This window comes from Mobula hypostoma, chromosome 12 (assembly GCF_963921235.1).
Source record: "Mobula hypostoma chromosome 12, sMobHyp1.1, whole genome shotgun sequence".
NCBI classification, from domain to species: domain Eukaryota; kingdom Metazoa; phylum Chordata; class Chondrichthyes; order Myliobatiformes; family Myliobatidae; genus Mobula; species Mobula hypostoma.
In genome coordinates, this window is record NC_086108.1 from 73,892,271 (window position 1) to 73,919,502 (window position 27,232).

Consider the following 27,232-nt stretch of genomic DNA (forward strand, 5'->3'; position numbering starts at 1 on the left):
CGATCCGTTATCACCTAAGCCCCATTTTGTTAAATTCCACTATAAAAATAGTGAATATCATGAGGTATATGGTTATGAAGCACGTTCAATCGGAGAAGTCACTCTAAATCAGCATAAATCTTTACATAATTAATTTGGTAATAATCTAAGCCACATCGTAACAACTTAATTCTTTGATTAAAATTGTCCTGCCTTCTCCAATTACATTTGATACGCTGCCTAATCAAGAACCCATCAACTTCCACTTTAAATATACCCAGTGACTTGGCCTACACAGCTGTCTGTGGCAATGAATTCCACAGATTACTGCCCTCTGTCGAAAGAAATTCTTCCTCAACTCTGTTCCAAATGAATGTTCCTCGATTCTGAGGCTGTGCACTCTGGTCGCAGACTCCCCCACTTTAGGAAACTTTCTCTCCACGCCCACTCTATATTTGATGGGTTTCAAAGAGACCACCCCCCCCAACCTACCTCTTTCTTTTAAACTTCAGTGAGTACAGGCTAAGAGCCATCAAACACTCTTCATATGTTAACCCTATCATTTCCAGAGATCTGAAACCTATTCAATGCCAGCATATCTTTTTTTAGATAAGGAGCCCAAAACTGCTCACAATACCCCATGTGGTCTGACGAATGCCTTATAAAGCCTCTGCCTTGTATCCTTACTTTTATAGTGTAGTCCCCTTGAAATGAATACCTTCCTCACCACCGAATCAACCTGCAAATTAACCTATAGGAAAACAATCCTGCACAAGGACTCCCAAGTCCCTTTGCACCTCTGATTTTTGAACTTTCTCCCCATTTAGAAAATACTCTATGCCTTTATGCCTTCTACCACTGCTTGACCATGCACTTCCTTACACTATATTCCTTCTGCCACTTCTTTGCACATTCTCCCAGTCTATCAGTCTTTCTATAGAATCCCTGCATCCTCAACATGAACTGCCCCTCCACCTATCTTTGTATCATTTGCAAACTTGGCTACAAAGACAATTTTGTCATCCAAATCATTGACCTATTACGTGAAAAGAAGCAGTCCCAACACCAGTCCCTGCAGAACACCACTAGAAATTGGCGGTCAACCAGAAAAAGACCCCTTTTCCCCCCACTCTTTGTCTCCTCCCAGTAAGGTAATGCTCTATTCACACTCCTTTCTGTAATACCATGGACTCTTATCTTGATAAGAAGCCTAATGTGCAGCAACTTGTTAAAGCCCTTCTGAAAATCCAAGTAAACAACATTCACTGATTCTCCTTTGTCTATCCTGCTTGTTATTTCCTCAAAGAATTCCAACACTTCTGTCAGGCAAGATTTCCCCTTAAAGGAAACTATGCTGACTTTGGCCTATTTTATCATGTACTTTCAAGTACTCCAAAACCTCATCCTTAGTAATGGACTCCAATATCTTCCCAACCACTGAAGCCAGGCTAAGTGGCCTATAATTTACTTTCTTCTACCTCCCCCCTTCTTAAAGAGTGAAATGATACCTGAAATTTTCCAGTCCTCTGGAACTATTCCAGAATCTAGTGATTCTTTCCTAATGCTTCCTCAACTTCTGGTATCCTCTTTTATATTATTGGCTAGCTTACCTCGAAAAACTTTAAAACATTCCATAATCCGACTTTCAATGGCAACAGTGAGAAGACAGTCTGTTTTATAGCACTAACAACCTCACCTTAAAGGACACACCTTTCACCAAAGTTAAGCCACAAGAAAAACAATACAAATATTCTGATTCATATAGTTCATTTAATGCCCTCAAAAGTCACTTCATTTGACACACAAGTGTATCTACAAAAGAAAATTTAAATATCATGCCTCAATTAAACGTTTCTGACATACTCACTGTGGCAGATAGATGTATCAAATTGCTGTGTTTCTATTGCAGTATGATATTATAAATATTTCTCATTCTAAATGAGAAACTGTTGGATTCAATTCATTTAGTGATGAGCTGGCTAAATGTTTGGAACTGTAACAGGAGCACTACAAGTGGCCTCAGCTTGAAGTATTGAGGAAAATAAAACCCATTCCCAATTTCAACTGCAATGAATGAACTGTGAGGCAAAAATCACCATGAACAGAATGCACCTTGCTTGTTATTTTCCACCAAGATAGGCCATCCAAATCTATTGTTCAGACTCACACAGGAGAAGAACTGGTGAGAAACAAATGACTGGGATCAAAGAAAACTTTCAGAAACACCTTTAACATGGAAGGCACAATGAGATTGACTTGACATCACTGGACAGATGTTAAATTTCAGTGTGGGAGGTGGAAAAAAGGCATGATTTTCTGTGGGAAGAGGAGTGTAAAATAATTTACAGTGCAGTAAATGGCATTTGACTTGCTTTACAAATATTTGATGGTCACGAATATGCTGAATGCCTGAAATATATTTACAACACTAACAAATTAACAAAGAAATATTTTCAAACATCCATTACATATCACAGCTATAGTGTTCCAGGTATAACTATGTTTACTTACAAGCTTCCTTTTCTTGGTAAACTCAATTCTTTCTGCAAAAGAAAAGAATGCAAATTATTGCAACAGGTTAACAGAAAGGTACATTACTCTGTTTCAATACAATTTAAATTAATAACCTGAAGCGATTATAAAGTACAGGTGGTGACAAGTTTCATCATTAAAATGGTTACCTGTTATATGGAATATAGATGGCCAGTGTATTCCTTTTATAATATAAGAATCATTTACATCTAAACCACGTAAAAACCCATTCATAAATAAGAAAATATACTTCAATGCACAGACAGTTACTCTGGAATGATTGGAACCTGATCTGCCCATTTTATTTCATTTTTTTCATGACCAAGACTAAATTGTCTTTTTAGTCCTGCAGTAGTAATGTCACAAACTCACAAAACACAATCAACTATAACATTATTTATATGTCTACGTATTTTCTATATGTCTGCTCTATTGGCAAACCATTGCGCCAAATAGCAAGATTTTTTTTTCTCCAAGCAAGCTCAACCATACCACTGAGCAAAAAATGAGCATAATCCAAAATAAATTACACCATGGCAAAAAAGTAACTGAAAGTAAACAAATTAATTAAACTTAATTCTAAAGAAACATTTTCTACCTTGCTTCAGAAAGCATGGACAGGGGAGGTAGTCAGAGACTTTTTCCCAGGATAGAAATGTAAAACAGGAGAGGAAACAATGAAAGAGGAGGGAAGTTTGAAGAGATTTACAAGGCAAGTTTTTTTTGCCATGGAGAGTGATAGGTGCCTGGTATGTACTGCCGGGGAAGTGATGAAAGTATCTATGATAGTAGCATTTATTTGGCATTTAGACAAGCCAATGAACAGGCAGTGAATGGAGGGATGTAGACCATGTGCAGGCGCATGAGATTAATTTAATTTGGTAACTAGGTCAGCAAAAAACATCACGAGACAAAGGGCCTGTTCCTCTGCTAGACAGTTCTATGATCTATATTGATTTAAATCTTCCATCTGTCCCTGATGCAGCATATAGCTAAAAGTTAAAACAACATCTACTTTGTAAATTCCTATGGGGAAATATGCTATCATCTTAGCTCAATTCAAAAGAATTTTGCATCTCATGTCAATTCAGGGGTTATACCACTAGATGGCAAGAAACACACATCAATACATCCAACAAACATGAGAAAGTCTTCAGACGCTGGGAATCAACACACAAAATGCAGGAGGAACTCAGCAGGTCAGGAAGCATCCATGGAAAAGAGTAAATAGTCAATGTTTCGGGCCAAACCCCTTCTTCAGGACTGCTCAGAAAAAAAATTCAACTGCTCAGATGAAGCCTAACAGAACAAAATCAAGCATTTTTTCCTACAGATTGCGCGGAACATAGAACGTAGAAATCTACAGCGCATTACAGTTCCTTCAGCCCACAATGTTGTGCCGATCAGGTAACCGACTCTAGAAACTGCCTTGAATTACCCTATCAGATGGCCCTCTATTTTTCTAAGCTCCATGTACCTATCTAAGAGTCTCTCAAAAGACTCCACTGTATCCACCTCTACCACCTTCGCTGGCAGTGCATTCACCACTCTGTGTGAAAAAATTACCTCTGACATCCCCCTTGTACCTACTTCCAAGCATCTTAAAACTATGCCCTCTTGTGTTAGCCATTTCAAGCAAAAGTACCTCCATTACCTCCTCAGACTCCATGCACATGTTTCCACTATCACTCCTGATTGGTAGATTCTCACACCACTCATCCACTCATTCTTCAAACTTGTAGAATACCTTGGGATTTTCCTTGATCTTGCTCGCCAAGGTCTTCTCATGATCCTTTCTAGTTCTCTTAATTTCATACTTAATCTCCTTCCTGGCAACCTTGTAATTTTCTAGAACTCTATCAGTATCTGGTTTCTTGAAACTTTCGTTAAGTTTTTCTTTTCTTCTTAACTGAATTTTCTACATCCTTCATACACCATGGTTCTTTTACCCTACCATCCTTTCCCTGCTTCAATCGAACATATCGATACAGAGCGCCATGCAAATGATCCCTGAACATTTGCCACATTTCTGCCGTGCATTTCCCCAAGAACGTCTGCTCCCAATTTATACTCCCAAGTTCCTGCCTAATAGCATATTTCCCCCTACCCCAATTAAATGTTTTCCCAAATTGTCTGCTCCTATCCCCCTCCAGCTCTATGGTAAAGGAGACAGAGTTGTAGAACATAGAAATTTACAGTATATTACAGGCCCTTCAGCCCACAATGTTGTGCCGACAATGTAGCCTACTCTAGAAACTGGCTAGAATTTCCCTGGTGCATTGGCCTCTATTTTTCTAAGCTCCATGTACCTTTCTAAGAGGCTCTTAAAAGACCCTATTGTATCTGCTTCCACCATTGCAGCTGGCCAGTGCATTCCACGCACCCACCACTATCTGTGTGAAAAACGTACCCCTGACATCCTCTTGCTACCCATTTCCAAGCACCTTAAAACTATGCCCCTTCGTGTTAGCCATTCCAGCCCTGGGAAAAAGCCTCTGGCTATCCACACAATCACCTCTATCAGGGCACCTCTCATCCTCCATCGCTCCAAGGAGAAAAGGCCAAGTACACTCAACCTATTCTCATAAGATACACCCTCCAATCCAGGCAACATCCTTGTAAATCTCCTCAGCACTCTCTCTATAGTATCCACATCCTTCCTGTAGTGAGGTGACCAGAAACACAGTACTCCAAGTGGGGTCTAACCAAGGACTTATATAGCTTTAACATTACCTCACAGCTCTTGAACTCACTCCTACGGTTCATGAATGCTAACACACCATACGCCTTCTTAACAACACCGTCAACCTGCACGGTAGCTTTTGAGTATCCTCTCGACACGGACCCCAAGATCTTTCAGATTCTCCATGTTGCCAAGAGTCTTACCATTTATATTATATTCTATCTTCAAATTGGACCTACCAAAATGAACTACTTCACACTTATCTGGGTTGAAGTCCATCTGCCACTTCTCAGCCCAGTTCTGCATCCTATCAATGTCCCACTGTAACCTCTGACAACTCTCCAGACTATCCACATCAACCCCAACCATGGTATCATTAGCAAACTTACTAACCCACCCTTCTACTGCTTAACCCAGGTCATTTATAAAAATCACAAAGAGGATGATTCCCAGAACAGATCCTTGCAGAACACCACTGCTCACTGACCTCCATGCAGAATACGAACCAACTACAACCACCTTTTGCCTTCTGTGGGCAAGCCAATTCTGGATCCACAAAGCAAGGTCTTCTTGGATCCCATGCCTCCTTACTTTCTGAAGGAGCCTTGCATGGGGAACCTTATCAAATGCCTTACTGATCACTACCTCCAAAATGCTCTCCCACTGAGAGATCTGACACCCGATCAGGTTCATTTCCCAATAGCAGATCAAGTACAGCCTCTCCACTAGTCAACTTGTCTGTATATTACGTCAGGAAACCTTCCTGAACACACCTAACAAACTCTACCCTATCTAAACCCATTGCTTGAAGGAGATGCCAACTCATATTAGGAAAGTTAAAATCTACCATCACAACAACCTTATTATTATTGCGCTGTTTCAAAATCTGGCTCCCGATCTGCTCTTCAGCGTCCCTGTTACTATTGGGAGGTCTATAAAAAAAAACTCCCAGTCGAGTTATTGCCCCCTTCCTGATTCTGACTTCCACACACACTGACTCAGTAGATAATCCCTCCATAACTTCCTTCTTTTCTGCAGCTGTTTTACTATCTTTGATTAGCAATGCCACGCCCCCCACCTCTTTTGCCTCCCTCCCTGTCCTTATTGAAACATCTAAAGCTGAGCACAGCAGACATTCCTGCTCCTGAGACATCCAATTCTCTATAATGGGCCACAACATCATAGTTCCACATATTGATCCAGGCTCTAAGTTCATCCACCTTGTTTATGATACTCCTTGCATTACAATAGACACATCTCAAACCATCTGGCTGAGTGCATCTTTGCTCTATCATCCGCCTATCCTTCCTCACAAACTCCCTACAAGCTGTCTCTACTTGTGCGCCAACTGCCCTATCATCTGCCTCTTCACCTCGATTCCCACCCCCCTGCAAATCTAGTTTAAATCCTCCCCAATAGCATTAGTAATCCTCCCTGCCAGGATATTGGTCCTCCTCAGATTCAAGAGCAACATGTCCTTTTTGTACGGGTCACTCCTGCCCCAGAAGAGGGACCAATGATCCAGAAATCTGAATCCTTGCCCTCTGCTCCAATCTGTCACTTCATTCTATTCTTATACTCACTGTCGTATTTCACAGGTAGTAATCCCGAGTTTACTACCCTTGAGGTCCTGCTTCTCGGCTTCTTTCCTAACTCCCTGTATTTTGCTTTCAGGACCTCCTCCCTTTTTCTACCTATGTCACTGGTACCAATACGTACCTCTGGCTGTTCACCCTCCCATTTCAGGATATTGTGAACGCGTTCAGAAACATCACAAACCCTGGCACCTGAGAGGCAAACTACCATCCGTGTTTATTTTTTGTGTCCACAGAATCGCCTATCTGTCCCACTAACGATATAGAGAGTCCCCTATTAGTGCTGCCATCCTCTTCCATTCCCTACCCTTCTGAGCCACATGGCCAGACTCAGTGCCAGAGGCACAGCCACTGTTGTTTCCCCCCCGCACCCCACCCCCAACAGTACTCAAAATAGAGTACTCATTGTGAAGGGGGGTGGACAGAGGCGTGCTCTCCACTACCTGACACTCTTCCTTCCCTCTCCTGACAGTCACCCACTTATCTGTCTCCTGTGGCCCTGGTACGACTACCTGCTTGTAGCTCCTATTGATCACCTCCTCACCTTCTCTAACAAGCTGAAGGTCATCGAGTTGCAGTTCCAGTTCCCTAAATTAGACTCTAAGGAGCTGCAGCTTGATGCACCTGGTGCAGATGTGGCCATCAGGGAGGCTGGAAGTCTCCCAGATGTCCTACGTCTGACATCCAGAGTAGAAAGCTGCCCTTGCAGTCATACCCACTATTCTTAAGTTAGAGGAAAAAGAGATATGAAAGTAACTTAGCTCCTTAGCCCATCCTCGCCAATGCCCCATGTGAAACAAATTAAGGCAAGCATAGTTTACATCATGAATGTATTGTGTTCACCCTCAATTTTTAAATCAAGATATTCCAACTTAATGAACAATGAAATCGCTGTAAATATTTCCTTAACTGAAATCTTTTCAGAGGAGCATTTACGTAATTTTCCATGTCAATGTCCAAAATGAATTATTAATTAATACTATGATCTCAATGTGTGCTAAACAGTCTACTAATGTACCAGGAGCTGAGTAATATGGTGGCATTTCTTCATCATTGATCATACATGCAACAAAAGAACTAAGTTATTTTGGATATAATTGGAGATACAATTTCCCAACTACTTCCACCCCCCACCTTTTTCCAGTCATCCATGTAACCTCACTACTGAAAATGTTTGAGCAATGATTTCATCTGCATTGCTCCATTTCGGTCATCTTTATTTTTATCATCACACTACTAACAATCACATTTCTAGCTAACAAGGACATAATTTCAAGAATTTCAGCATTTTAAAATTGTCTCTACCTTTCCTCTTATTTTACCGAATGTCAGTTAGTGTCAACAGTGGCTTATTTGACAGCACTTTTACTTCAGTTTCACAAATTTCTGGTTGAAGAACTGCTCAAAAGATTTGAACATAAAATTCTGGTCTGACACTCCAATGCAACACTGAGGGAGTGCTGCACTGTTAGAGATGCTGTCCCTTGGATGTAATCTTCAACCTAACTCTTGCCTCCTCCTCCTCGTAGAGCAAAAATATTCCACTGCATTACTTCAAAGCTCAAGGGAGTAATATCAGGTATTCTAACTAAAAAGAATTATGACCATCTTTTGGAGCCTGTTGAGCATAATAAAGACTACTTTAAAAATTATTCATTAGCTGTAAAATGTATTTTGAAATGATTGAGACACATGCTAAATAACTGCATGTCTTGACTTCTATTGTCAAGGTACTTGCTAACACCTACTTCTACCACTGTTATTGGGCATCTGCCCTATTAACATCTTATGTGGCTCAATGAAAAGTTATTTGAAACTTTGCCTCTGAGCATTCTATATTCTAAAGCTGCTACGTAAATGCAAAAAACTTCAGCTGCCCAATTAGTATGGAGACTCTTCTGGGACTTTATGCTCTGTACCTTAATTCTTCAGAGGTTAGCTTTGACACAATCAGTATTTCTCTTCTTGATTAAGACAACTTCTGTTGTTTTTGATACACTGAACACAAGCAAATCATTGCTCCTTTCAACAGACAAATAACGTAAATGCACAGATTTTTACATCAGTTACTAGTTCACAGATCAAGCTCAGTTTTGTTCTAATCAATTCATAGATGAATCATTATTTGCAAAGCCAGCATACAATACTCTGATTATCCCCAAGTTTAAAATGAAAGAGAATTAGATTACCCCTGAATTGCAGGTGAACTATCTTGTTGAACTCTTGTGGTCTGTATGGTAAAGAAGTTGGAAATTAGCTAGCTTCATAATTCTTTGTGGTCAATTCTAATACAGAATGCTATCTTGCTGAACCATTCATTTCATAATAACGAGTTAATTACATATTGTTTTTGAGTTCGGAGTCCCACACACAAAGAATCAGAGACAGAATCAGATTTATTGTCACAGACATAAGAATGAAATTGGATAAGAACAGCAGATATCCTGCCCCAAAATCTTCACAGTAAACAAAATGAGTTTTTGTACAATCTGGGAATTTCATGGTGACCATGACTGAAATCAACTTTTGATTGTAAATATATTTAAATATTTTACTAAACAGTTATCCCCCAATTGGTTAATTGCTTACTGGTCAAAAACCACTAATCTACCATATCTTAATCTACCATTAATCTACCGCAATCGGCAATATTAACCTATCATATTTAAAACATTAACCTATCATACTTTAAGTACTAATTACCAATTAACTGAAATATAACAGTTGAAAACATGAAAGAATGGAAAATAACCTCTTTAAATCATACACCGAAGCAAGATCCAGAGTTTATATTAAAATTCTATCAAAATGTGGTCTTAAATAATCATTCATGGCACATTGTCAATGATATGTATAAAATAATATGTATGCAGGCAGAGGAGTAACTCATGAATTATTTCCATTTTACACCAATAGATTCACATGGTATGCAAAGTACTGGAAGTACTCAAACACCTTGTGCAGTTAAGCATAAAGGATGAAAGACTAAATGAACCCAGCTTGACTGGACTGAAGTGGAATGTCTATTGTCCAGCATCATGAGTTACAAATGCTGTATATACCTCCATTAATAAAAATACAAATCACGGATTGACAGAAGTGTGGTCCATCATTCTTGACTATCTGCAACAGAAAACTCAATCAAATTAAGCAAACACATTAAGCTGTCAGTACACTATGTCTCAGTTGTTCTGAAAGAAACTAATACTTCTCCCAGCTGCCAAACATGATGCATGATCATTGTTTTATTTTCAAATCTGTCAGCATCATTCACTGTATCCTGTGCATTTTGCAGATCTAATATTAAAAAATTATAATAAAAATACCATTCTTCTTTCACACTGGAAGTAGAATATCTCATAACAGGGTCTGTCAGCTGTATACTTCAATAAGGTTTCCACATCCACCTCTTGAATTAACGCAACTTGCAGCTGTTAGTGGTGTCTCAAATTTGAGGATTCATAACTTGAATGACAAAGGAGGAGGAGAAGATGGTGGCGCGACGCAGTGCGCGCGGCTGCTCCATAATGATATCTGTATTTGTTAAGTAGGTACCGTGCACGATCCTGATTTGATGGAGACAGACGTGAGATACACGGAGGAACATCTGGAGAAACTCCTGAAATGCCTGCTTTGCTGCCGCTGCTACTGTGCGATCGAGAATCTCCGGAGAGGAAGGCCCCAAATCCTTGGCTTTGCCTATTGCCTGTTGCCGGGGCCGGGGTCGAAGCACTCGGCAGAGATGGTGCTCGGTGCTGGAGGGCTGTTCGGAGGCTCGAAGATTTCGGACGGACTCAAGAGTCGGCTGTGGTCAGTGCTTCCAGGGTGCTGCATCAGCAAGTTTGTGGTGCTGGAGGTTCATGGCAGGGAGAGTTTTTCTTCCTTCTACCATCTGCGTGAGATAATGGGACTTGCGAGAGACTTTGAGCCTTTTTTTTTACTGTGCCTATAGTCTGTTCTTTATCAAATTACGGTATTGCTTTGCACTGTTGTAACTATATGTTATAATTATGTGGTTTTTGTCAGTTTTTTTAGTCTTGGTTTGTCTTGTGTTTCTGTGATATCATACTGGAGGAACATTGTATCATTTCTTAATACATGCATTACTAAATGACAATAAAAGAGGACTGCTTGTCCTCATAATCTAATCTCAACTGTATTAACACAAGCATATCTGATAATGTCCTTGCAGCTGAACCTGGTCTTCAGTTACCTTGTGCCCCTTTACTACTGGATCAAGAACATGCTTGTCGACAAAGAAGATGCTTAACGGCCATCCTATGTTAGAAGAAATTGGATATATACAACTCCCACAATGCAAATATTAAATTTGTAATTTAGAACATAAGGGCCCTCAAAAAGCAACAACCTATCCAAAAGGTGCTCCACTATCAAGCTCAGATAACTCAGACACTTTGATAATAATATCATTGGCCAGAGTGAAACAAGACAAATAGGAAATGGTGAGCTGAAAGAATAGGGTGCAAGTACAACTTCTTCTGAAAGGGCAATACAGGAATAGGGACAACGTAGCTCATGGGGCAATTTTTGCTGCGTAGAGTGTGGTGTCTGGCATCTTTCTACAAGAAAAGTGAACATCTCATGACCCTTTGGCTCACTGCAACACTTATACAAGGTCATCAACTTTGAAATTCCAGCACAGAAGAAAAATGTGGCCAAAAGGGGGCTCTATTTCACCCTTGATAACTCTCTGGCAGCCATCCTGTCAGTCCCAGCAGAGGCAATGATCTTGCTGATCAACATCAACATCATGAATGAAAAAATAGCAATCATTTCTCAACATGTGATTGGCAAGTGGACTTTAGGGAAAGCTAACACCAATGGACTTCTCCTGACAAAATTCTCATTGCAAGACTTTGTCACACCAAAAATATTATTTCACCAGAGAGAAGAGTACAAGACCTCATGGCAACACACTCAATATAACTGGTACTGTCAGACTACCCTTTCAGCCAAAGACAAGACCAAAAGGATGCCCAAATCACCTTTACCACAAAAGGTACTGTTGGACTATCCATTGCACCCAGACCATTACCTGGCTCTGAAGCAATGATAGCAACAAACATTTGTCAAAGGAATCAAAGTGATTACAAATCAAGTAGAGAACACAAAGGATTTGGAAGCAAATGGTCTCCTGCTGAAGTTGTAAAATTTAATAAAGAACAATTTTTGTCACAAATTCATAACTTCAGCACCAGAAAAGTCGATGTGCCAGAGTTCTTCAGGATTGCTGTAATTTTAACTATCTTCAAAAAGGAGACCAACTGTATTAATCTAACAAGTCTTGATATCTGGGTCGGGCATGATATCCTGGGCTTACTTCTCTGATAAAAGTATGTTGGTTATGAATGCCCTGTTTGGCACACTGAGTATCCTACTTAACACCACCTTCCAAAGAGCTGCTTCCCTTATCACAATGTAGATAGCATTAATTCAGAGACACAATGGACATGATCTCCATCATGGCTAAATTTCAAAAGAAATACAAGGAGAGCATCAATCGCTGTTCATGTTTTTTTTTAGTCTAACAAAACCATTTAACTTCACAGAGGGAATGTACAGCTTCCTTTTAAAATCTGGCTGCCAACAGAATTGCATTTCCTTCTTGCATCACCTTTATGATGGTGCACATTCAATACCCTCAATCAACAGGTTCATAGCTGTTTAAAATTCAGTGCACAATCTTTTGAAGCAAGAACATTGCTTCAACATTTTTCTGTCTTCTCACAGCAATTTTAACCTCACCCCCAAAAAAAACTTCAGACTGGGATGAAGCAAGTCTGGAGGACAAATGGAAAACTCCCAAACCAATGCTGCCCGTTTTGCAGAACCAAGGTCATCCAACTTCAACCACCCAGTTGCAGCACACAGATGATCCTTGCATACATATACACACACTCAGAGACTGAGTTCCAAGTCACCAGACACTCGTCCATAAAGGCAGCTAAAAGATGAACCTTACGTAAAACAGTATGTCCTGTTCCATCTCGGTACAATAAATCCCCTGACAACAAATAACCACAATGCAATCCTCAAAATGAGTCACCATCTTTTCTGAGAACCACCATGCAATGAAGGCAATGTAATGGAATTCACCTATGCCTTCAGAACCTTCTGCCATGTGAGGGTAAAAAAAAGCTTTTGAAGATCCTCAGATTCAGCACAAAACTCGTGACTTAATGGGCAGCAGTAGTCCCCAGTCTACTGTATGCTTTTAAAATACCTCAAAGCAGCACTGCCATCAAATACTTTAGATTCATTGATAGGAAAAGCAAACTAATGTCAGTAACTTCTTCAGTGTAGATACTCCCAGCACTGAGGCCCTAAATGCCATCATCAGTGAGTTCCGACAAATAGACCACATTATTTTGCATGCCTGATATCACACCTCTAAAACAGGCTCAACTTTTCTGAGCTCCGTCACAGCAAGATTATGCAGAGGAAAAGATTCAATGATATTCTCAAAGCCTCCCCAAAGGTTTAACATCTGCACTGCCTTGTGAGAATTCCTTGCTTCTTATGTCTCAAAATGAAGAAGAATTTCATGTCACATTTCAATTCCAGATTCCACACCGAAAGCTAGCATAAACTGCAGAAGTACACCGTCTCTCAAACAACTTGCATGCCAACTGATCAAGCACCTCCTTCCTCATTTGTGACATAGCGCCACACTGATCTCCTCAGCTACATATGAATTCACAAAACTGGACTGGAAGCTAATCATAAACAAGAGAAAATCTGCAGATGCTGAAAACCCAAGCAATGCACACAAAATGCTGGAGGAACTCAGCAGGCTAGGCAGCAGCTATGGAAAAAAGTATTGTCAATGTTTTGGGCTGAAACCCTTCGGCAGGGCCTGCTGAGTTCTTCCAGCTTTTTGTGTGTGTTGCTTGGAAGCTCATCATCCTCATTTCCAAGGAAATGTCAAAGAGGATGATTATCCACCATCCACATTACATTAACCTTCACAGGAGTTCAATTTAAAGGTCAGTAATTCAATCCTATAAACTATTTTATCCATTATATTCATGTAATACGACTTGCATTATACAGCATACATTCGAAGCAATACTTCATCTTATTGCTGTTGGCTACTTCTTTGAAAATTGGCCTTCCAAGCAGAGCTACAACAGGGCTGTTATTTAAAACTAGTTTTCCGAAATACTAGTGGCATATGACCTAGACTAAGACCACTAGTACGCTGTAACTAAATCAGATGTAATGTTCATGATTTTTAACTGTGGAGCATCAGCTAAATAATAATATTGCACCCTATTATATTATGGCAGTCCACTAAATTAGATGCAGAGGATATAAAGATATATTTATCTTGAAATGCTCAGGAACTTTCAACACTTCCTGTGAGATTTTATTGTACCGATACTGAACACTGTACAGTTGGTTAGTTTAGACCAGGGTTCCCCAATTAGTTTTCCACAAGGGCCAAATTATGCCAAGCATGTCAAGCCAAAGGCCAAAATGTCCAGGGCTTTTTTTTCATTGCACCAGTAAGTTGTTTTATGGGCAGATGTTGTTGTTGCTGCTATTACCATTATTATTATTATTATTAGTAGTAGTAGTAGTAGTAGTAGTAGGAGTAGTAGTAATTTAGGCCTGGGATTCTCAAAGCCTTTGTCGTGGGTCACACAAGAAAAAAAATGCACTCTTGAAACAAAATAAGTCCAAAACCAACCATTTAATTATGACTCTAGCTATCACAACTGTCAGCTGTCACATTGAGAACTCATCTGGGACTTAAAATACATGTGTACACAAACACACACACACATGCACTCTGTAAACATGGTAGTCTTCACCACTTCTCTTCCACACAAAGAGTTTTAGTAGTACTGCCTCTTCCACTGTTTCTGTTCTCTCATTTAATCTATTTGTTCTTTTTAATTGAGCTATGTAGCATTTGAAGTATGAAGTGTAGCTATAAATGAAATCATCAGTATTATTGTTGTAATATTATTATACCACAATAAGATTGACAAATGGACGAAAACAAATTGATTCACTCACCAATCAGTGAGAGAATTGACAGCGACAGGGTGAGGCAATCTTTCTGATGTCAGGCCTGTATTCTGTTGTGGCAATCCTGAGGCACTGGCCAAGATGTGCATTGGAGAGTCTGTTTCTATCCTGGTTCTTGATAGAATTCATTGATGACTCACATATGTACGTGGAGGGGCAGTTTGAGTAGGAGCATTGCAATAGCTCTCGGGTTTTTGAATTGAGCTTGGGGAACCACATTGATACAAAAGTCACTCACCCCAACGTCCTTGTCTTGTGCTTTGAGCAAATCAGATGTTCCCATTTCCATGACCTCCATCTGAAGAGTTGCCTCATCTATGGAAGGTACCAGCCTTTTGGCCTCTGCAGTCCACTGGCCAAGAGCCAAAATGGAGAACGGCTGTCTCAGGAAGAGAAGGATGTCACCTGAGAGTTCAGGGGAGCTTTCAAATCGTTCCCTGAAGTTTTCTGCCAGGCTCGTCACAAAATGGATCCTCCCGCATTTCGTTCTTCTCGCAATGCTCCCGCAGACGTGGAAAGTGCAACTTTCTCTCGTGAATGTTTCTCTCCAAAAGGTTCAGCTTTGACTGGAAAGCTTCAATCGCCTCATACATGTCCGCAGCTGTGTGGTTGTTGCCTTATAATTGCAGATTGAGTTGATTTAGATGAGATATGATGTCACACAAAAAAAAAGAACATATGCCATCACGCTGTTGTCACTTAAAAACCTCTTAAATCCTTGGGCTTTCTGGCTCTGCAGGCTGGATAAAAATGACAAGCTCATCGCACAGGTCGCACACCCTCTCCAACACATGGCCTTTGCTCAGCCAGCGTACATCATTATGCTGCAAAAGACCTTTGTGTTCCGCTGACATTTCCTCCAGCAATGCTCTGAAAAGGCGATGTTGCAGACTAGAACTCTCATGAACGAAATTTACCAGTCTCGTCACAGTATCCATCGCCTCTTGCATTTCCCCACACAGTTTAGCGCACAACACTGATTTGTGAATAATGCAATGAAATGCCAAGAGTGCTGGGTTAACAGGGGCAAACCTGCTTACCAAGCCCTTGTGTTGTCCCACCATCAACAGAGCCCCATTGGTGACAACGGACACAATTTTGCTCACATCCAAACCATTCTTCTCAAACAACTGTGACAATTCATTAAAAATTATTTCCCCAGTTGTGCGCCCAGGCAGAGGAAGCAAACAAAATAGCTCTTCCCAAAATGTCTTCCCATCAAAAAATCCTGCGAGCACAGATAGCTCTTCCATATCAGTTCGGCCACAGGACCAGTCTATGGCTAGTGATATAGTTTCTGCTTTTTCCAAGTCGGTGAATAGATTGGAAAAACACTCCTCTGCTAAAACATCTACTCTTCTTGTTGCTGTGTTAGCCAACAATGGCACCATCTTTAATAGCTCCACAACCATTAACTTGGTTTTCTCATTATTACTTAAAACTTCGCCAACCATATCAATTGCACACGTTTTAATCAACTCGGCATCAGCGAATGGCTTTTTAGCTTTGGCAAGATTTCATGACACATGCAATGACGCACCTGTTGCGCTCTCTTGTGCAGATGTTGACTTACAGATAGTAGAAATGGAGTGCTTGTATGATGTTATCATACTTGCAATGTTTTGTTTGCGTTGATCTGATTTTGCAGGTCGTTGGCATTAAAACTGGCAGCATGCACAGTGTTGAAGTGCCACTTTAGATTTTCTGATTTGCAGACAGCTACGGACTGCGTGCATATTAAGCATGTCAGTTCAGCATTGGCATGGTCCAAACAAACTGATCAGTCCAGTCAGATTTGAACTGACGGTTTTCCTGGTTGACTTTGCACTTTTTCGTGCAGGCCACGTTGTTCTTGGTTTAGGGTCCGTGACTTACTGCTGGTAACAATCCGCTTAGATGACTGAATCGCTTTTAGATGACAGATTCGCTTCTTAGATTACAGGTGGGTAGCTGGTGCGTGCTGCTGTCCAGTCGAGGACCATACAGAGCGCGCAGCAAGTCGCGCGCTCTACAGGGACGTGGGTCAAGTGTACTGTTTTGGATGAGGTTAAAATAAATTAGAGCAACGTGCGCCTTATTTACATGTTATGACAGGTGCATTCACGTAAGTGCCAATGGGTCGGCGCCGTCCAGACATTTGGACCTGGCCCGCGGTCCGCCTGTTGGGGTTGTCTAGCTTAGACCATCTGTTTACCTCATGTAACATGGCTCATCACTTCAACATATGTGACCTCACCACTGTACAGTGCAGTAACAAAAAGAATACAGGGTGTTAGCTCTGCACCTCCATGTTTGCAAACTTTCTGACAATTTAACACATGAAGCTCAAATGGTTCGGTGTTTTAAAGTTAGGAGTTTTGTGCAAGTGTTTCCCTTGTTAAAAGAAAGTTTTAAATCTAGGTAAATTTTTTAGCTCTTAAATATATAATCTAATTTTGCAACTTGTTTTTAATCTTAAAGAAATTTTATAGGTCTGGAAATTATTGCATACAACACTTTTTGACCTCACACAAAGGAAGTTAATCTAACTGTACATAAACAGGCTCTTATTTAAAGGTCACATTGTCTGACAATACCAGTGCCACACATTCCTGAACAATCACCTCATGTTTAACACCCCATCCTATCTTCTCCTTCGATATTACCCCTTTTCTCTAAAATTCCAAAACCCCAGACTCCAAGGTGGATATTTGCTTACACACCACCCCCACCAAGTACTCCCCAACATTCCACATACTAACAGGTTTCCTCTGCAAGCTCCACAATGGTCTGTGTCTATATTGTAAGGCCAATACTTCTTACGCATGGTACTTGAGATCTTGTACTCAACAGAATACTGTTGTTGGGTCCCATGCAAAATACTGGATGTGCCGAGAACCCACTTCACACATGCCTCATTGATAAAACAAAGAGTATCTGAACCAAGGTCTGTTATAATCATGGATGCAGGAATGGCTTGACCAATGGTGATGCAGCACCTCCTCCATGCATGTTGTACTTCATGTAAACTAATTGAGACAATATGAAATTGTAACATATTTTGGATTTCAGATGTCACAAATAGAAGTATAAAGCTAGAGTCTTTCTTTGCCATTGCGCCCAAGAGACTCTGCTGCTTTAAACAGAGTGCATTAAAAAGATATATGCAATGTTTTTAACACCATAATGCATATTTGCATGTAGAGGTACTTAATAATTCTATATAAAGCAAAGGTAAATATTTATCATATGGTGAGATCTGTACAATCTAGCAATTATATTAAACAGCAACATGAAACTTCAGTTAATTTTTGTTATTGCTCTTTGTTGGAAATCCTAAACAAAGGGAAGTTGTGAATCTTTAGAAAGTTTTCACTTTGAAACGTTTAGGGTGTTTTTGCAGCAGAAGATCATCATTCATTGTGAAATGCCATATAAAACAATTGTCTTGGAGATAATACAAAAGGTCAGAATAAAATCTTGAAGCAGAAGGGAGCAAGCAAGTGGACTTGAATATAGTAATAAATCAAGCCTCCTTCCCCTCCTCGTCAGTCATTCCTTTTGGTTAAGAATGACTTGCTTCCATTCCAGTTTTGTGAGTCCTAAGATGGCTGAAGAGTCCTATCTGGAAACTACACGCTGGGGCAGGCAGGTGAGTCATTTAGGAAGTTCTGAGCTCCTCCTGGAACTTGCTCATTCTGCTCAGTGTCTTCCCTGATGCAACTGCACTTTAGGTCATCATGCGCCTCAGAGTAGAGTACTTGTTTCAAGAGTCTGGAGTCAGCCAGGCACATTACAGACCCTGATTATAGACCTGACATAGCAGGATTAGAGACTCAATGCCCCAGGAACCAACACTGAATGATTCTGGAAGATTTTAAGGTGATGATGTTATTCATATTTTTCCAGATCTTTGGAGTTACCGACTGTGGTTCATCCACATTCCAAAATGAACATGATAGCTGAAAACAATGCAAGTGCTGGGCCTGAGACCCTGGTCTTTAAACATGCATTCACTCATTGGCTAAAAGCTGTCCTGAGACGATGCATTTGTCTACCTTTGCTGAGAGCCACATCTAAGATACAGAAAGTGATCTATATTTTCCACTATAACAATAATTGTAAGTACAGTTAAGATGTCAACAATGACTTGCAACTAAACCTTCATACATACACTTCTGCAAACATTAACTTTGTGCAATAAATGGTGATGGTGATCTTGGTTCGAGAATGGAGGTCACAAAGATTATGAAAACAGGCAGTTGGGACCTGCTAGAAGGGCTCTTTGAAGACCTTCTCTGAACAGTTCATATCTTTGAAGTAAGTGTCTTTGATTTTCTTCCACAATAGTGATACAAACTGGGATTTATTGCTCACCAGCAAGTGATTATTAAGGCAACCCAACAATGAAAAAAAATTCCAGTATCTGGCTGACTAGACCCAACACTTACTGCACTGAGTATCCTACCCACAAGAAATCAAAGAACGGCCAGTGTGGTCAGTGGTCAAAGGGTTCCTCGATGAGTTCAGCTGTTTGCCATCTTAGAAATACAGATCCTATCCATTAAGGATACAACAGACTTGACCTTTATATTTTCACAAATCCAAAGACAAGGAAGAGAGCAGCTCCAACTACTACACATGGCTTCCTTCAAATTTAAAAAAGCTTTAGTGCCAATAGCAAAATGAGAAAGCTCACTAGTAATTAGTTTCAATATACATTAATTTTGTAATCGTGCATATTATCAGGAAGAGTAGTAGATAAGCTTATTACTGGTAAAAATCAATAAACAAAACACTAATCACTGAAAGCAGCAAATGGCTGAACATCACTATAAAATTCTGCAAATTTTACAGAAATTCTTAGTTTATGAAAGAGAATACAAAATTAGAGAAGGGTTATTTTCAACTTGCATATTAAAGAATGGTTAAACCATGATAACATAGCTGATAAAGATTACAGACATAGAGGAGTATGGATAATATGGGTATGGTATAGTTTATGGAGACTTAACCTGTGTATTTGATTGTAAGTGTGTTATCCAGCAAATGACACTTCAATAAATGAACAACACGTCTTCAAGTACAGGGAGAAGTCATTCCATCCAGAGAGGACAACCCAGTTAGAAAATGGTTTAATGCAACAATGATAGACAGTGCCAACATCACCGACACTGTAAAGCAGACTGAAGAGTGGCTGAAGAAAATCAACAAAATTGAACCCACTGCTAAATTTAAGACATGGTTATACCAACATTGTCTTCTACCAAGGCTGCTCCAACTTTTCACGGTGTACAAGTTCCCCATGACCACTGTAGAAGACATCAAGAGGAAAGTTAACAAGTACCTGAGAAGGTGGCTGGGGATCCCCCACCCCCCAAGTTTTCCTTCAGTGGGGCTCTGCATTATATCAGGCCAGCTACAGTTCCTGTTGTTATCGGTAGTGGAGGAGTTCAAGGTGGCAAAGTGTAGAGTTGTGTTAACACTGAGGGGCTCCGATGACAAGCTCATAAATCAAGTAGGAGTCACAACAAGATCGGGCTGAAAGTGGGCCGCCAACTCGGCCTTAGACCAGGCAGTGAGCAATCTGCAATTGAGAGACATCACCGGCAACCCATGCCTGGGACGGCAAGGCCTTGGCTCCACACACTACCAACAATGGGGGAGTGCAAATGCAAGGGATGGACAGGACATGGTCCAGTCAGAGGTACGGAACCTTGAGGACAAAAGGCAGTTATTGAAGTGGAGTTGAGGGGTCACAGAGCGCCTGGACAAAATGGGATCTTCCCAAGTGCAAGATTAGTTGGGCAGAGCTTTGGAGACTGAAGCCCTTCCATATTTCTTTCCTCTGCAGTCTGTGTATGACACTCTCCCTACACTATTACAACTGCATGCATGGGGGCTGAGAGAGTATTCTAACCCCAAGTGTTGTCATTAGTGGGGTTCACTGGCACACATACTGTCAGGATGGATGCAAAACAATTTTAACACAAGGACGATATAGGTGGCGTCATGACAACGCCCTGCGTCCCCTGCAGACACACTGGAGCAGGAGAGGTATAAAAAGAGACCAGCTGGCAGAGAGACAAACAGGGCAGTCATTTTCATCAAGGAGAGGACCACGCCAGTCATATCAAAGAGGCTCAGATCCAATCTGCTGCAAACTGCCAAACCACGGGATATGAGGGTCGATGTGGGGAGGAAGATGCAGTTCCTGGAGGTGGTGCAAACCACAGTTTGACCAGATATCGTAGTGTGGTCCACCAAAGACAAAAAAAATCATCCTGGTGGAGCTGACAGTACCATGGGAAGAAGGATGCGAGAAGGCTCACGAGAAGAAGGGGTTGAAGTACCAGTCCCTAGTCCAGGACTGCAGGGACAAAGGATGGTGGACGTGGCTATTCCCTGTAGAGATCGACCACAGAAGGTTCCCAACAAAGTCAGGATGGAGGTTGCCAGCTGCGCTGGACCTTGATGAAAAAAGCAAGAACCATGCTGCTCTCAGGATGGGTGAGGAAGCAGAAAGAGCCTCTTGCTGAATATGGAGCAGGTAAGACAAGTTGAGCTGGAAGTCAGGAGCAGATAGGCAGTGACTTGGCCACCACTGCTGACCTGCCAGCTAGAGAGTGTAGAGGTTAAGGGTTGAAACACTATGAATGTTGGGCAGCACCTGACGACATCTGCCTCTGGCCAAAGGCTACATCAGGTAACTGAAGAAGCACCCGAATGTATGATGCAAGCAAACAGAACACACAGGTTCAAATCCTACCATCACAGCTAGGCATTTAAATTTTAATTATGGGAAACAAGTTGTGAATCAGTTATAAAATATTAGTGCATTCATTTATTGCTCTATCTCTTCACTCTCAAATACATTAAAACTGTTGGACTTGAAATTGGTGGCACCTTAAACTACTATCTGTCACCTAAATCTTGTTGAGTTTGCTCAGATTCAAAGTCCTGTCCTCCAATAGTCATCAGAATTCTCATAAATATTTGGTTCACTGAAAACCTTGCTAAACTTCTAGTCAACTCTTGATTTTTGCACTGCTAATGCTTTGTTGCTCATTAAAATGAATGTATGCTATTGGATTATAAGACAGTAAGATTTAAAGGATTTACCTGATATTTCAACAATTGAAAGAATGTATTCAAGTCACATCACTGAAAAACAAGTTATCTCAACAGCTGTGATATACTGATAACTAGTTTTTTTTTGTGATGAACTCACTCAAATGCTGATTATCACAATCTGAATTTTCCAAATTCAAGTCAACAACCATGGCACAGAAAGAAGGTTATGAAATTGGCTTCAAAAACAAGGTTTTTGCTTGTCATGCTGATACGAGTGGCCTGTTCAGACTTACAGAATCTGCCATATAAGATCTAAAACTGCTGATCTATGTATTCCAAGCTACTGACTGTATATATATATATATATATATATATATATATATATACCAGTACCAACCTTGCTAGAGTCTAATTGCATTTCCTTCCCTTGAATTAATTTTCCATGCAATATGTGCACCTCCAATCTAGTTAAATGTTAGAGGTCATCCAAACACCACAAAAATTGTCTGCCAATGTCAAAATGCTGTGTTCTCACTGAAGCATAAAAGTGATCAAGCTCCTTTCATCTTGCTAGTCAGAAATTTTCCTGTTTCATACTACTTTTACCTTTGCACAGAGGAATTATTTTTCTGACAATTTCACAACAATTGCAGTTTTCTTTCCACCTTTGCACTTGAGCAAAGTATTATATATTTGGATAAACTATTTCTGAAAGCACAATCAAATCAGAATCAGGTTTATTATCATCAGCATGTGCTGTGAAATTTGTTAACTTAGCAGTAGCAGTTCAATGCAATACATAATATGGAAGAAAAAAATAATAATAATTAAATAACTAAATCAATTACAGTATACATATATTGAATAGATTAAAAATCATGCAAAAAAATGGAAATAATATATATAAAAAAGTGAAGTCGTGTTCACGGGTTCAATGTCCATTTTAGGAATCAGATGGCGGAGGGGAAGAAGCTGTTCCTGAATCGCTGAGTATGTGCCTTCAGGCTTCTGTACCTCCTGCCTGATGGTAACAATGAGAAAAGTGCATGCCCTGGGTGCTGGAGGTCCTTAATAATGTATGTGGCCTTTCTGAGACATTACTCCTTGAAGATGTCCTGGATACTTTGTAGGCTAGTACCCAAGATGGAGCAGGCTAAATTTACAACCCTCTGCAGCTTCTTTCGGTCCTGTGCAGTATCCCCTCCATACCAGACAGTGATGCAGCCGGTCAGCTACACTGATGAATGTGGCCATATTGGATATAAAAAGTTACTTCTTTCCCTCACTCCTCCCACACCACCACCATCACCTAAAGGGCATTAATGAACCAAAAAGGTTTTGAACAAAAATCCAAAATTTCATCGTCATTATTGCTGATACTGTACTAGTTTCCACTCCAAAATTTATTTAACTTTTAATAAAAAATTAAATTTCCATCCACTACAGTAGGATTTAAACAAATATATTCAGCTATATATTTTGTTTATAGGTGATTTTGATTTGTCATCTATAGTTTTGTTTCAATTAATAAATTATGAATGAGTGTGGAATCCTTTTAGCATCAATCGTAGTTTAAGCTTGCCAGTGAGGTATGATGGAAAATATATTGAAAAATGTCAAGCTTCATTTTATACCAAACCTTCAACCACATATTCAACTCTCTAACCTTATTGAAAGATGATTTCAGGACTGAGTCAGTCACTTTCTGCTAATCCAAAAGGTTTTGAAATATATTATTTGGAATAAAGGAACAACTCTTGGTTTGAGAATGTGACAACCAAAATGGACAAGCCATTCCACACCCAAATCCGGATAAAAATCAGCATAATGTTTGGAAGAGTTGCTGATTTCCAGCTTTAAGGAACTTAATTCAATCCTGCCTTCTGCTGTAATATGAACCTTCTCATAGCCTGATGGGCTTCTTCTGGGTATTATGGCTTTCTCTCACATCTCAAAGGTGTGTGGGTTTGTGGGTTAATTTCCCCTAGTGTGTAGGTAGGCCGGAATTTGAAAAAAGCTGATGAAAATGTGGGAAGGGTAAAATAGCTTAGTATAGAATAAGTATATTTAACAGCCAGCATGGATGGGTTTCCATGCTACAAAGATTTGCATTACTGGATAACCCACCTTCTATGCAAATATTCCAAGTGTGATATTTTTACATCATGAAAACAGATAGGAACGGTAGATCACAAATTGAGCCAAAGGCGTATAGCTTGCCACCCAAAGTTAGCAATTTTAAGGACTGAACAAAAAAAAACTCGAGGTTACTAACACCAACCTCAGTGATATTATTGTCAATATATAATTGGGACAAAAATCATAATATGATGACAGAATTTGTAATAGAATTCAATCAAACATTTTCATTTTAATTGCAACATCTATACCACTTAAAGAGGTTTAGTAGGATCAATCTATATGCTCTGCAAGAACAGCCCATTTTTCCAAGGTTATTATAGAAAAGAGTGGTGATTCAAGAACATCGTTCTCAACTATAAACCAACTGTTGAACCTTGCCCCAACCTAGAAGTCCTCAGTCAAGTATCTACCACACCACAAAATGTGAGGAATTCACGATTTTTTTTTAATCAGTTACTTTCATTTGGGAGAGTATACCTACAGATACCAGTAACCTCTATAGCTAACCTCATAAACATGAAGCAACTACATCAAAATTTACAAGCATTTCCGATTCAGAACTCCACAAGTTTGTAACAACGTCTACTACTAGCTGACTTGATCCTGTGCCTACCACACTTCTTTAGGACTTTTTTTAAATAGTGCTGTCAATTCTGTTAGAAAAATTACCACTACATCCTTCGAAACAGTTCTTTTTCCACAGCCTTCAAAACAGCAGCTGTCAAACCCCCCTACTTAGAAAAGCCAAACCTTCATAGTGAGGTACTAGCTAACTACAGGCCTTTATCAAATCTTCCCTTCCTGGGCAAAATTCTGAATGAGGATAATATTTTAGAAAAGTTTAGAAAATTTAGTCAGCTTTTAGAGCAACGGACACAGCTGTTATTAAAATAGTCAGTGTACTTTGGCTCAGCACTGATGCCAACAAGGTCTCAGCCATAATTTTCCTAGAAATAATGGCAGTCTTTGACAGAATTAACAACAACATTATCCCAGATTGTCTTGAGAATGGGATTGGCCTCTTTGCCAGTGCCCTCAATTAGATTCACTCATATCTGAGAGATTTTTTTTGGCTGTCTTGCAGACTACTTTTCTAAGATACAATGCATCTTTTGGTACTCTGAGAAGCTGTCTTGGTCTGCTACTCTTATTGCTACACGTTCCCCTTAGGAGATATCATTACAGAGCATAAACTTGATTTCCACAGTTATACAGATGACACACAATCGTACATCTTGGTTGAGCCTGATGATGATAACACCCATCTTCTCTGAAATCTGAAATGGCTGCAATGAACAAACAAGACCAGAAGAACATAAAGTACATGAACAGAATTAGACCATTTGGCCCAGAGTCTGCTCCATCATTTCATCATGTTCAACCCATTTTCCTTCACAGCCCCAATCTCCTGCTTTCTCCCTATTTCCCTTCATGCCTGATTAATCAGGAATCTATCAACCTTAAATATACTCAATGACCTAGAATCCACAGCCACCTGAGGCAACAGATAAACAATGGATGAACAGTAATTTCCTAAAGCTAAATAAAGATACAACTAAAATACTTTTAGATGGTCCCAAAGCCAAAAGAGATAAACTTCTTGATAAACTTGGGAACTTGGCTCCCTTTATAAAATCAGAAGTAACAACCTTGGGTATTAGCCTTGATTCAGATTTGAACTTTAAATCTCACCTAAAGCTAATTTAGGTCATTTAAAAAACCAACAGTTGGCAATTAAAAAAGCCGTAAGGAAGGAAAGATGAAATATGAAGGTGAGCTAACCAATAATATCAGAGGATACCAAAGGTTTTATTTCAGTTATATAGAGTGAAAGAGAGGCAGGAGTAGATATCGGACTATTGGAAAATTATGCTCGAGAGGTAGTAATGGGGGGAAAGGAAATGGCAGATGAACTGAATAACATCTTACAACAGTCTTCACTGTGGAAGACACGAGCAGTTTGAGACCGTCAAAGGGGAGAATGAGTGTAGTTGTTACCATGAGGGAGAAGGTGCTTGGGAAGTTGTAAGGTTTGAAGGTAGGTATGTCATCTGGACCATATGGACTACATCCCAGGGAAGCGAAAAAGGTCACTAAAGAGATTGTGGAGGCATTAGTAAATGATTTTTCAATGATCACTTGTTCTGGAGTGGCTCCAGAGGACTGGAAAATTGCAAATGTTACTTCACTCTTCAAGGAGGGAGGGAGGCAAAAGAAAGGAAATTATGGGCAAGTTAGTCTCAAATCATTAATTGGGAAGATGTTGGTGTCCATTGTTAAGAATGAGATTTCAGCATTCTTAAAGAAACATGGTAAAATAGGCCAAAGTCAACATGGTTTCCTTGAGGAGAAATCTTGCCTGACAAATCTGTTGCACATCTACGAGAAAATAACAAGCAGAATAAACAAAGGAGAATCAGTGGATGTTGTGTACTTCGATTTTCAGAAGGCCTTTGAGAAGGTGTTGTACATAAGGCTGCTTAACAAGATAAGAGTCCCTAGCATTACAGGAAAGATACTAGTAAAAAGTTACCATATCATTGGCTGATTGGCAGGAGGCAAAGGCTGGGAATAAAGAGAGGCCTTTCTAGTTGACTGCTGGTAACTTGTGGTATTCCACAGGGCTCAGTTTTGGGGCAGACTCTTTTTGCATGATATGTCAATGATTTGGATAATAGAATTACAAACACGATAAAATTTGCAGATGTTGGAAATCCAAGCAACACACACAAAATGCTGGAGGAACTCAGCAGGTCAGGCTGATAAAGGGTCTCATCCTGAAACGTTGACTGTTTACTCTTTTCCATAGATGCTGCTTGGTCTGCTGAGTTCCCTCAGCACTTTGTGTGTGTTACTTGGATGATGAAATTGATGGCTTTGTGGACGATACTTAGATAGGTGCAGTGGCAGGTAGTTTTGAGGAAGCAGGGAGGCTGCAGAAGGACTTAGACTGTTGGGCCTTGTATGGTCTTGCATCTGGTAGAAGGAATAAAGGTGCAGATTATTTTCTGAATGGGCAGAAAATTCAAAACTCAGAGGTGTGAAGGGACTTGGGAGACCTTGTGCAGAACTGCTTGAAGGTTAACTTACAGGTTGAGTCAGTGGTAAGGAAGGCAAATGCAATGTTAGCATTCATTTCAAGAGGACTAGAATAAAAAAAAACAAGGATGCAATGCAGAGGTTTTACAAG

At 40.0% G+C, this 27,232-nt stretch overlaps 1 protein-coding gene across 5 annotated transcripts in view; it reads right to left on the reverse strand.

Annotated features, from left to right (window-relative positions):
• The window catches only part of mast2 (microtubule associated serine/threonine kinase 2), a 457,841-nt gene that overhangs the window by 249,195 nt on the left and 181,414 nt on the right, over window positions 1-27,232 (reverse strand). For all 5 annotated transcript variants that reach the window (XM_063064394.1, XM_063064393.1, XM_063064392.1 and 2 more), the window contains one exon: window positions 2,491-2,522. In XM_063064394.1, coding sequence (XP_062920464.1) covers window positions 2,491-2,522 — 32 coding nt within the window. The remainder of the gene's footprint in view (window positions 1-2,490; window positions 2,523-27,232) is intronic.